The following is a 13,554-nucleotide window of genomic DNA, read 5'->3' on the forward strand; positions in this document are numbered from 1 at the left end:
TTGAATATAAGTGTAACATCCTCAATTTCATATAAAAGTAACTAAATAAATTTTTATAATAAAAGAAAAAATAAAATAATTTTGTTCTATTTCACATATTTAAAAATTGAATAAAAATAAAACCGGCATTCCTTCTATGAAAATTGTATAAAATTTCACAGTATTTAAAACTTTCAAAGGAATAAGTTCAAGACTTTAAAGTAATAAATAAAACTTAATTTAAATTTAGCAAATTATTTGGTTCATGTTGTATACATATAAGTTTAGAATATCATTAAGAATATCTCCAAATTATTTATTTCAACAAAATTCACCAAAGCATTATAATTCCTAAAATTTGACATTAAAGAAATATTTACATAACTTGGTCAACATGAAATGCAAATAGAAAAAAAGATTATAATTTCTCAAACTGTTCTAATTCCTACAAAACAATCTTCCATCCAAAACCATTGGATTATAATCCTAAAACGAACTAATCATCTTTATCTCTTTACTTTTATTACCTGAAAATATTAGTAAGGGTAATTATTTTCTGCCCCACTAAATCTCTTATTTGACAGAAGAAAAGTGTATATATATACAAATGTAATATTGAAAATATTATCTCATACACACATACATACACACACACACACACACACACATATATATATATATATATATATGATTAATAATAATACTCAGAGCATATAAATAAATATGTATGACATGCATTTTCACACTAATTTGTATGTCATGATACATGTATTACACCACATTAATTAATATGTCACAATACATGTGTCGTAATTACACTAGTTAATGTATTACAACACATATATCATAACAACATCAACTGATATGTTACAATGTATATAATATAATCATGCAACTTTTATACTACTTCATATTCATCACAATTTCTATGCTACTTCATAGCATAGATAGTTGCTGATTAGCCGTAGGAACACGGATACACATGTGCCGACCTAGCCCTTTTTAGTAAAGGTATAGTCAAAATTCTTGTCAAAAAATAATTGTGTAGCCTGTGAATGCTTTCACTTTTAGTAAATCATTGTACACCCATTTACACTTAGCATTCATCACCCTCATTTTTCAAGATTTTTCAAATCTTCTCTGGACTTTATACCTCCAGTTTATCTCTGTAACTATCTATACTTACTCTTAGCATTTCTCAACTATTCTCATTCTTTTTCATATCTTTCTTATAGATCAACGTGTCATAATACGTGAGTCTTGATCATATAACTTAATGTATTGTAATACATATATTATGAGTACACCTTTTGATATACCACAATACCTGTATCATAATCACATTCATCAATCTATTCTGGCTAACGCATTATAATCACATATTTCACAATTTCATCATCATGTCATATCATTTTATTTCATACATAAAACTCTTTCTTCATTTAAAAACAATCAAACACTTTTCATCAATAATATGGTTTCACCCATTTTGACATACTTTAGCTACCAAATAACATCTATATTCAATATATCATTTAACACAGAAATATCATCAAATAACTTCATACCACACAAGCCAATATAATGTGTCAAAGGTCAGACACATTTGGATTCAACCCAATCGTACAATCCAATATACACACTTTCTTAGTAATAACAAGTTTGCCTATCCTAAAGTCTGGCATCGCATAATATTCACTGTAAGTTTATCATTCTAAAAAATGTAAAATAATAATCTTACTATCTCTAAACCACGTTTCTTAGTAAAATCCTAATATTCTCAAAACAGTTCTTTTTAGAGCTTTTGCTACAATTTATATTTAGATAGTTCTGAAAATAATCATAGGGTTTTCAAATCAAAATACCAAAGAGAAGTTAGGGTTTAGGATCACTCCCCTTACCTAAAAATGAGTCTTTCAAATTGAGTTTTCCTAGAGATCTAAGGGAGAGGCACAACGTCCTGATAAAGAATATCATCTTAAGGGTTAAAGCTTCCTTGACTATAACAAAGTACAAACCTTTAGATCGGATAAAATGGAGAAATAAGAATGAAGTTAGAGAATTAAGCTCAAGGAAACTTACTTGGATCTAAATGATTGAGCTCTTAAACTTGTATTCAAAGGAAGATTGAGATTTAGAGAAAAATTTCTGAGAAAAGAGGGTGAAAGGTCGGAGAGAATAGGGGAGAGATCAGGATTTTGGATTGTAATCCAAGTTTCCTAAGTTGAATGCCCTTAAATACCCCTTAACTCGCGATATTCTCGCTATAGCGAGCTCTTCTCCTACTGCAATGAAAAAACTTGACAAAATTTCTCTTTATTGTTTGTCATTCTAACTAAGCAAGAGCTCCTCGCTATAGAAAGAGAGCATCAGAATATCTGATTTTGGACATATATTTCTCACTACAATGAGAAATATCTCGCTACAGCAAGATATCTTACACCAAAAACTCATTTTTTTATATAAGGGCCACAAAATTAAGGATGTTACAAAAAGCAAGGAGGACACCTTCCCAAGGTAAGGGCAGAGATGCCTTCCTTCTCTCTATTCCCACACTCTTAACTTATCCTCCATCCCGAATTCTCACCATGGGGTATTTTTGTTCCTCGCCTATAATCTATACCATAAAATGTTTTTGTTATGTGTTTATATTTTCCATCTTTTAGTAGTTCTCCACATAGATCCCTAAACATGTCACAAGAAATTGATAAATTTTGAAAAAATATAAATGAAATAGAAAAAAAAAGAAACATACAATATATTTAAAATCATAAGTAATAAGTCTGTTACATCAAATTCATGTAAATACATAAAAATGGTTCAATTAACTTAAACTGAAATATGATAACATAAATTAAATACATCAAACTAAATTAGGAGTGTTTTTTTTTTTGTACGAGGGTGTGTGATCCTCAATCCTATTCCCAAATTACGGCATGGAGACTTTTATCCCCCCTCTTCCACGGAAGATTTTATTTTTTCAAGAAAAAAGTCTCAATAAGATAATATCTGTCACCATCTGATTTTAAAGTAAAATTTGTTATCTCAATAAATATATATTAATCTATAAAGAGATTATTTAAATAAAAATTAATAAATTTTATTAAAATTAAGTAGTACATTCTTTTATTGTATAAATTCAGTTTATACAAATTAAAATAATTGTATTTTATTATATGTTTCATTTATTTATATTTTAAAATAATATTATATTAAAAATCATATTTTAAGTTTTGGTTGTTATAAAAATTCAAATATGTTTCAATACAATTGTTAATTTAATTGACTTGTAATACGAAAACTTTATTCTCAAATTTTAGTTCTTTTATTAAGCGTTTTTATTATCCTATTTGATAAAATATTAAATTAAATAAATTTTGTTACATATTAATTTCATCAACACTAGTAAGCATATATTTATATCTAAATATTAAATACTAAAAACGATTTTTATTTATTTATTTGTTTTCTACTTAATATATATATAATTAAACAATAAATTTTCATTTTATTGAAAATAATAAAATTATTTAAAAATAAACATAATAAAAAATTGAATTGAATGGTGAAAATATAAAATGTTAAAAAATATACAATTGAATGAATGAAAAGCTAATAAAAGTCAATAAATATATAAAATAAAAACAATACAATAAAATTGAAAATTTTTAGAACAACTATACAATGATTTTAGTAGAATAAATACAATAACCTAATAAAAAAAACTGTAAATTGTGCTACCTTTTTATAAGGTATTTTTGGATTAATTAATCTGCTGTTGTGGGTTTAGACCAGTGGACTCTAGATAGCGAGATGTTTATTTTTCTCTTGAATGCGGGAACCACAATGGCTCTGTGTGATTGGCAAAGTTTGATTTTGCTAAAGTAAAAATAGTTTTAAAATATGAAAATGAAGAACAAAGTTGTGAATGCTACCTCAACCATAAATTGAATTAATAAAAAATAAAGACTAGCCAATTTACTTGCAATGATACACTTGGACTATTATGCTCCCCCATATATAAAATATATGATGATGAGTGGCGATAGATCAACGCGTAGATTATAGTTTTTCTCAGATTTATATAGCTATTTATAAAATTGAACCACTACCAAACATAATATCCATAAATTTATTAAATTCAACGTAGAAAACCTTCTTTGAATATTTCATTTGTTTAAATTTCAACATATCTTATACTTAATTTAGTCATAGACATTAATTTTATTCCTTTTGAAAAGGATATTCCGAGAGTAACGGGTCTATCATCAGTAAAATAACTAGAGCCCATCAAGTATATGATATAATGATTTTGATTGAGTATCATTGATTAGTTGTTGGTTGTGTTTTCTTTTACCGTTGATAATAACAACGAAAAATTATATTTATAGAATCTTTCGTAAAGAGAAAAATAAATCATATTTATAGAATAAATTTTTATTTTAGTTTTTAAAATTATAAGTGTTAATTGCTTTAATATCTATAGATATATTTTTATATTAATTATTATACAAATTAATAATTCTTATATATATTACAATCCTTAATTGGATGACAATAGATTTTTTACATGATTACTATATTTAAATTAAATTTTAGTACTAATATTTTTAAAAATTAAAATTTTAATGAATATTAATATTTAAGGCTTTTTGAATACGCAGATAAACTGATAAGAGTTATCAAGTTTAATTTCCAGTCTCGAATTAGAGTTCTAACAATGCAAATAGATTAAATGCTGAAAAGGAGAATTTTATCACCCATTAGTGATCCTATTTGATTTGAATATGATTATCTTTATTAAAAAAAATATACATGTGGTCCAGAAAAAAAAAAAAAACACACACACACACACACACAATTGGCACTTGAATAAATATTAAAGATTTTTAATTACTATTAAATAAAAAAGTTTTCTGAATAAAATAATTGAGAAAATATTTTTTTTGCTTTTATTAAAAGTATATTTTATTATATAACAAATTTTAAAATAATATTATGTTTATAAATATTTGATTATACTAAAAATTAAATAAAAAGATAATTTTTTCTTTAAAATATATATTATAAGAAATTTAAATTCATATTAACTTAACAATAAATGCTTAATATAAACAAATTTCTTTAATATAACTAACTCTTTAAAATATTTTCATTTAAAAAAACTCTAATAATCCTCTATTTTAAAAATTTATATTCATAAATTATATATGAAATTTATTAAATATTCTATTATATAAAATAAATAAAATAAAAATATAAAATTAATATTAAATTAAAAAGTGAATTTAGAGAAAACTACTTGATACGTTGAAACAGAAAATAATTTATAAAAATATGTTTGTTTAATTATTTTCTTCAATTCAAATATCAAATATAAATTCCCTTGAGTTAGCATATAAAGTGAGAAATTATTTATTATTAATTTAAAGTTAAATATTTTATAAATATAACTAATTTAAATCACTAGTAATTCAACTTTTATTTACTTTCTTATTTTACATTATCCCCTTCATTCCTGTAGTGGGGTTAAATATAAAAAATTGATATTTACGTATTATAAAAAAATAAATGTCGATAATGATAAAAGAACAAAGATTTGAGACAGTGACATCCAACATTAAAAAGATGGGAAAGATTTGCACTTTCCATTCGCAACGAATTCTTAAGAAATACGACACGCAAATGGGCATGGAAACCATCATATCCTTTCGATTTTTCTTTCGGCAAACTGCATATCCAGTTTTCAAAATCTTACTCAAAGTTTAAGATTTAATTGTTTATCGCAACAAAGTAATCGATTAGGTTTCATTTTAACTTTATCCAATCACCAATAATTTTTTAAAATCTAAAATTAAAGATCTCAATAGCTTTGAAAAGATAGTTTTGTTAACATCATTTTTAAAGATAATTTTTGTTACAAAAACTCAAATTTTCTTATGTTTATTAAGTTTGAAATGATAAATAATATTTTTTTTCATATGTTTGATAAAAATATTTTATTTTTATTAGTTAAAATAAACCTTATACATATGTATTAAAATTGATTACACTACTGAAAATGACTATTATGAATTTATGTATAAGCAAAATTGCTTAAATAAAAAAGAGTTCACTCTACAGAGTTACAAACTTGAATTGTGCAGGACTAGAGTAGATTTTAAGATGGATGTTAACAAAATCCTAAACTTAAATACATCTAGTGATAATCATAAGAGAGCATGGATTAAACATTAATTAAGATGCATTTTACTCACAAAATTTAGCATAATTAATGAATAGTTAACTTCCTTAAACACGTGAATGACGTTCTATTTATAAATTGTGAGTATAAAATATACTTTAATAAAAGAAATAAATATATTTTAATAATCTCTACACTTCCAAAGAGATTAATTTGATGCGCACACAAACATAAGCAAGCATAACTGTATAAGTAATCAATAATAATGCTGCTAATAATACACACATTTTATATTTTTATTAATTTAATTAAAATGTATTGGCAGTGTAACAAATTTTTAAAATATTTATAATTATAAATTGTTATTTTTTATCATAAAAAATTATATTATTTTAAAAAATGAAATTAAAAGTATGAATTTCATTAGTGGCATTCAATGACATGTCTACATGTTATTTAATTGACGCATAATAATTATACAAACTATTAAGTCCATTAAATAGTGTGATATTAAAACTCACCAAAATTCAATTAAAGTAAAATTAATCCCAAATTAAAATTAACCCTTTTTTTTTTTTTTTGCTAAATTACAATTCTCGTGATATGGCCAAACAAGTATCAAGCATAGCAAGGTTAGCATCGTAAAATCCAAAATTCTCGGGTTTTGGCACAATCCACAATTCACAATTCTGTTTCACATAGTGATTTCTGGTCACATAGATTCAATCAAGAATAATAATAAAACGAAAACAGGGTCTACACGTTGCCACGTGTGAACCTCAATTTCACCATCCTAAGGTTGTGTACATAGTGAAGTTTCCCCTTCCGTGTGTCCCTATAACTCGGAAGGTCGTTAACACTTGCTTGCATTGTATCAAATCAAATCAACACAAAGCCAAAGCCAAAACCAAAATCAAACCAAAACCTTTTACTATTTCAGAGAACCAGATATGTCGGAGAGTGGCGGCGGAAACCGCCGTAGGGAACCGCTTCTGTCGTCGCCGGAGGAGGAGGCTGCAAACTCTTCTTGGAGACTCAATGTGAAGGAGTTTCGTTTACCAACCCAAACTAATGATCATCAACATAACTCTTCCTTCACTTTCCGTGGCCTTCTTCGCAAGCCCAGTGAGACATTCTCTCTCTCTCTCTCTCTCTATAATTTTTTTTTATTGGGTGATGTGTTGAATTTTGCAGACCCAGTAACCCATTTGTCATCCTTTTTCGTTTTTTCTGGACTTTTGAACGTTTAAAATTTCTGTTTTGTGTAACGGATATGGTTTGTTTTTGGCGGTGATGTGTTGAATGGTGTAGAAGTAGAACCATTGATAAGCCATTGTTTTTTATGCTTTTGATGGGTCTGTTTAACGAAGTTGCGTTGGTTTGTGTGCTTTTGTTCACTTTTTGCCACTTTTTATTCTGTTGATGTCTTAAGCCTCTATTTTGTGTTGTAGGTTTGTGTTGTTCTTTTTGGTCATGCATGTATTGATTGACTTCTCCTGATTTAATCTTTCCTTGATTGTTGAAACTTTAATTTAATGTCTCTGTTTTCTGCGATGGGCCTATTTTGTTCTTTTGTGGTGATGGTTTGTGTAAGCCGCAGTAGTCAGAGCAGTGGTGTTATTATTATCCTTAAAAAATATTGCTAATATTATCTTCTTTTAAAGATATTTTTTTAATGTACTTTTTATTATTGATTAATTTTAGAAAAAAGTTAAATCACTTCTTATCAGGTAATTTAATCACTTTTTACTTCACCAAAAAAATTAATCACTTTTTAAAAATTATTTTGAGTTTTTAAATAATAAATGTATTGAAAAACGTTTCAGAAGAGAATGCATTATTCGCATCACTTTGGTGTTCGGTGCTAGTATGTTAGTTAAATTTGGTATAATTCGATTTGTTTGATGAAAAGTGAATGAGAACCGATATTGATTATAAAGGTTGTGGCCTTTTTCTACTGTTTCTGAAGATACTCCATTTCTCATTTCATGAATAATTCCTTTCTTGTTAGAATCTCTTGTACATGTTCTGATAACGTTTAAATTTTAAAATTTTTAATTTTTAAAAGTTGGTGATTTGAAAATTTTGTCATTGGTGTTTATTCATAAACTTGAGGAATTCATAAAGAAAAACATAATTTAAGCATTCAGGATTAAAACTCGTCTTCAACATTTATCAGATTGATTGCACACATGGGATAGTGCTCGAGTCTAGCTTATGAACTAGTTGCCATTTCCATTGTATGCTATGTAAGACTGCCATTCAACTTCAACATGTTTATCACTTACATCCATCATGCGTGGCTTCATTATACTAGTTTCTGAAGGGGTTTGGTTTTGTTAGGAAATTTTTTGTATGTTTCTGAAATGTGGCTTTGCCTGCTTACACTATAATCCCATTGTTAACTTGTGTTTTAGGGAAGCAACGCAAGGTGGCGGAATATTACAAGAAACAGGAGAGGCTGCTGGAAGGATTTAGTGAGATGGAGACTGTGACTGAAACGGGTGGTTTCCCTGGAAGTCTCACTGAGGTTTATTGTTCTTTTACCATGGTTTACTTATTTTGTCATAAATGGAGTAGCACTAACAAGTTTTGACCACAATCTCAGTGAAAATTTATGATTTCCCTTTAAAATTGATCATCTCAATCTTGAACACATGCAGATGAATGATTTGTTTAAATTTGTTAAGAGAATTCTACTAGTGAGATACAACGTTGTGTGATTCATATAGTCAATTTCAATTAGTAGGATAGAATTTTGCTGTTGTTGTTTAAAAGACAGTTCTACTAAATAAATGTGCTCAATGTTTCTCAGGAGGAAATGAAGCAACTAGCTAAGAGTGAGAGGATGGCAGTTCGTGTGTCAAATATATGTAACTTGGTGCTGTTTGTAGCAAAGGTTTACGCCTCAGTTGCAAGCAGATCGTTAGCAGTTATTGCCTCAACTATGGATTCTCTCTTGGATCTCTTGTCAGGGTTCATATTGTGGTTTACTGCTCATGCAATGAAAAACCCAAATCAATATCACTATCCAATTGGAAAGAAACGCATGCAACCATTGGTAAGACTTAATTTAAACCGTGCAAGGGGATTGAGTCCTATAAAGTTTTAGTAAATGCATTATATCAATATAGTTTCATAATGTCCTAAGAATGAAACTGACAAAATTAGTTATTTAATAAACTTTCAAAATAACCATTTTTTAGTATTTAAATACCGATCATAATTCCTATGCAGGGTATCATTGTTTTTGCATCTGTGATGGCAACCTTGGGGTTGCAGATTTTGATTGAGTCTGCCAGGGAACTAATTTCCAAGGTAAATTGAGATCAACTTCTGTTTTTGTTTGTTCACTAAATCCTTGAATTTGGATTTAGTCATTTGTTTGAGGTGGATCAGTGTTAACACTTTCAGATTTTCCTTTAACTGTTACAATGACACATTTGTTTAATTTCTCATATGATTCTTTATCTTACAGACTAAGCCTGAAGTGGATTCAACAAAACTGCATTGGATGATTGCGATTATGGTATTTGTGACTGTAGTGAAGTTCATTCTGATGGTCTACTGTCGACGATTTAAAAATGAAATCGTCGGAGCATATGCACAAGATCACTTTTTTGATGTCATTACTAATTCAGTTGGATTAGCTGCTGCTGTGCTAGCTGTCAAGTTCTACTGGTGGATTGATCCAGTAGGAGCTATTGTTGTGAGTTCATATCCACCATTTATTTTCTTCTCATTTCTCATTGTGCTTCCTCTATAATTTTCTTGTTAGTTTAATATATTAAGCAAGGATTAAATACTCATTTTAGTTCTTCAAATTGTGAGCGTCATCACTTTAATTCCTGGTTTTATAAAAACCTCACCTGTATGCCACTTCAAAATCTAGAAGGGTGTTTATTTGTTGCATGATTGTTTGCTTGTTCACTCCTTGATTGGTATACGAAAGTGTTAATGATGATATATCCTGAATGTGTAATGCAGATAGCATTGTACACAATCAACACATGGGCTAAGACAGTGATTGAGAATGTTTGGTCACTCATTGGAAGGACAGCACCACCTGATTTTCTGGCTAAGTTAACTTACCTTATATGGAATCACCATGAGCAGATTAAGCACATAGATACGGTTAGAGCATACACATTTGGTGCACATTACTTTGTGGAAGTTGACATTGTGTTGCCAGAAGACATGCTTCTTCACCAAGCTCATAATATTGGAGAGACTCTCCAAGAGAAGCTGGAGCAACTTCCAGAAGTTGAGAGGGCTTTTGTTCACATAGATTTTGAGTTCACTCACAGGCCAGAGCACAAGACCATGGTATGAAATTGGTGGCGTGGCCTAGCTTTGCTAATTCTCTTTGGTTATTTTATTTGAGCCAAATAACACAATTTTGCTTTCTTATGTTAAATAGTTGCTAATACCTCGTCATACTTTCTATCTTAGTGGATTTGAAATAATTTTAAAATGTTATTTTTAACTTTACATTTTTTATGGCCTATCCCTTGCTCCTACTTTTATGGTTAATATTAATTTGAATTAATGTGCTTCTAAATCTTAATTTTAAAAGTTATATATATAAAAGCTTTTGGTTGGCGCATAAAAATGGTTGAAGATTTCATTCAAAACCAAATTTCATGGAAGTGTACCCTTTAGTCACGTCAACACTTTTTTTTCTGGGTGAGGATCACGTCAACTTCTATGCAATCAGGGGCATATTGGATGTTTCGTATACCGTATCAAGGTTTCATCGATTGATACCAATAGCTTTAGGTAAGGGAAAAATATTCTTTTAGGCTATTTGAATTTTTTACCGGTATTTAATAACATATAATAAAATTTTCTATATAATAATTTTGTTAAAAGATATAAAATATTATAAATTTAATATAATGATAATATTAAATATTATAAATTTTAATAAAAAATCATATATTATATACTCATATATAATAATAATAATAATAATAATAACTTTTAACTATTACAATGAGATGAAATCTTTTTTTTTATAAGAGTGATGTAATTTGGATTACTTATATAAAACATTTAAAACAAAATAAAAAATAAAGCAATGATATATAATATCATTTATTAAAATGATTAAAATAATAAAAATGTGTAGGTAATCCGCGTGGAATATGAGGTATGATGACTATATGTATATATATAAGTCAATGACCTTCATAAAAGACACACGACAAATGCAAAGAGAGAATATGTATCATGACTACTACAGCTTAGATGATGATCGTGTCACCCGAATCAAACTTTTTGTTCTTTCGGTTTGAGTCTCATTCACTCTTTAATTTTATCTAAATTTAAGAATATTTGTTTTTTATGATTAAAATTTATTTATGTGGAATATTTGATTAGTTTATTTATTTTTTAATTATCTAAATCTATAATAGTTTAGTTATGAGTATTTTATTGGTAATAGCAGGAGTAGGGTAAGGAATTATGTTTTGAGAAAGATGTTGAAATTTGAATAAATTACGTGAAAGGTGTATAACATATATTTTTCTTAAAAGATGAATATAGTTTATTTTGAATTTTCCAGTGTAAACAATTTTTCAATAGTTGTGAATCATGTTTTCTCAATTTTTAGTGTCACAATAAATCAATTTTGAATGCCTTATTATTGGTCTTTTGTATTTTAGAAGGTGAAATAAAAATTTAAATACCTTTATTATCAGCTTAAAAAATTTATCTAAAATTTTAATTTTATTTTTATGATCATAAAATTAATAAAAAAGTTTAAAAACCAGACATTAATCATATATTGAAAATTATTGCATGAAAAAAATTAAAATAAATGTTTGTTTTAAAATGAACTCAAATGCAAGAGAAAGTCATATTAAGATTTTTGGAGAAAAAAATTGTATATTTTAAAATAATAGCATAAGGAAGTGTGATTGAAATATTGTTTAATAAAAGTATAAAAATTTAGTAAAAAATTATAAAGTTAAAGTGAAGTTTCGATTTGATGTTTTAGTTTTTTTTTTATTATTAAATTTAGTACTTTAAGTTTTATTTCAACTCTTTATTTGTTATTTATTTAATTTGATCTTCTAATATTTTTTTTATCGTAGAGTAATCCTTTAACTTTGTTCTTTCTTTTAACTTAACCAAAGTTTTAAAATAATGTTTTAGACAAGAGTTTTATCTTATTTTACAAAATTTTAATGCATTTTACTATTAAATTGCAATTACAAATCTCTTTAATTTTTTCGTTATAATAAACTTTCCATTTATATATACATATTTTTCCATTAGAAATATTTAACAATCGGCATTAATCCATTATTATTCATCAAATCTCATACATTTATGATTTTCATTGTCAATCATCTAGATTTTAAACTCATATTTACATCAAATATCAAAACATCCTTCAAATCGTTAAATATTTAAAGACGGAGAAAAACGCAAAAAGATAATTTAGAGAACTAAATTGAACTAAAATAATGTCAAAAGAATGAAGTAAAAATTAAACCACATTTAAAGAATGAAATAAAAACTTTTTTAAATTTAGAGTACAAAAAGTAAAATTTAAGCATCTTTTGTAACACCCTACTGAATTTAGTTTATGATTAAATCATAATTACTAAATACAGTAGTTGCATTACAGTAATAAAAATTTTGTTTATTTCGCTCATTCATTTCGTATTGATTTAATAATAATTATCAGATGTATAAAAAAGCGAGACGTTATAATAACAAAAATAAAAGAAAATTGAATATGGAATAACCTAGATAAACATAATAATTAATTTAACTCATACATTTTACAGAAAGATAACTATACATATTTATATATATAGGACACTATGTTATTTACATATAATCAAGAATACATATAAGGACCACTACATACAAAAAGATTCAGTGGCTCAATGTCATCAAAGTACAGTCCTAACAAGTTCTCACCGGATAATTTAGAACCAAGATTAGTGTCCTACAACTACTATCGTGGCCCACTGCACATCCGAGAACTCAATGTAGATCATTGTTGTTGCGTTCATCATGCAGATCTGAGAATGAAACGAAAACTAAGTAGGATGAGAATTTTAAAAATTCTCAATAGGGCTGTGTATTTCTATGTAACATCGCTTTCATTCTCAGTTGCTTCGATTTTTATTTAAATAAAAGGTTGTTAAACCAATAAGAAAATTTTTCAATTATGATTATTGAAAACATGACCCGAAGTAAAGTAAATTTTATGTCTAACAGTTGTAATATACAAGATCATAATGATTATGATACACATATACAAGAAATTAAATAAATAATTAAAGGACTCAACATGAATCATACATGTGACATAACAATACTTAAAGTTGTAATTGAAAGCAACATTGAAATATATTAATATTAATTAAAAT

At 26.9% G+C, this 13,554-nt stretch overlaps 1 protein-coding gene across 2 annotated transcripts; it reads left to right on the plus strand.

Moving 5' to 3' along the window:
* The first annotated feature begins 7,000 nt into the window (after positions 1 to 7,000).
* On the plus strand, positions 7,001 to 10,716 carry LOC113853779 (metal tolerance protein 10-like). 2 transcript variants are annotated; one of them, XM_027484383.1, is made up of 6 exons: positions 7,001 to 7,288; positions 8,581 to 8,693; positions 8,979 to 9,224; positions 9,401 to 9,481; positions 9,642 to 9,872; positions 10,151 to 10,716. In XM_027484383.1, exons 1-6 carry the CDS (start codon positions 7,114 to 7,116, stop codon positions 10,493 to 10,495), a joined length of 1,191 nt encoding a protein of 396 aa, XP_027340184.1. In that variant the 5' UTR covers positions 7,001 to 7,113; the 3' UTR covers positions 10,496 to 10,716. The 2 variants fall into 2 exon arrangements, with proteins under 2 accessions (XP_027340184.1, XP_027340185.1); XM_027484384.1 differs by having other exon boundaries at positions 7,072 to 7,288; positions 8,982 to 9,224; positions 10,151 to 10,641.
* The last annotated feature ends 2,838 nt before the right edge of the window (positions 10,717 to 13,554 follow it).

The sequence above is a fragment of the Abrus precatorius genome, unplaced genomic scaffold (genome assembly GCF_003935025.1).
Source record: "Abrus precatorius isolate BTA unplaced genomic scaffold, Abrus_2018 Scaffold11, whole genome shotgun sequence".
Taxonomy (NCBI): Eukaryota; Viridiplantae; Streptophyta; class Magnoliopsida; order Fabales; family Fabaceae; genus Abrus; species Abrus precatorius.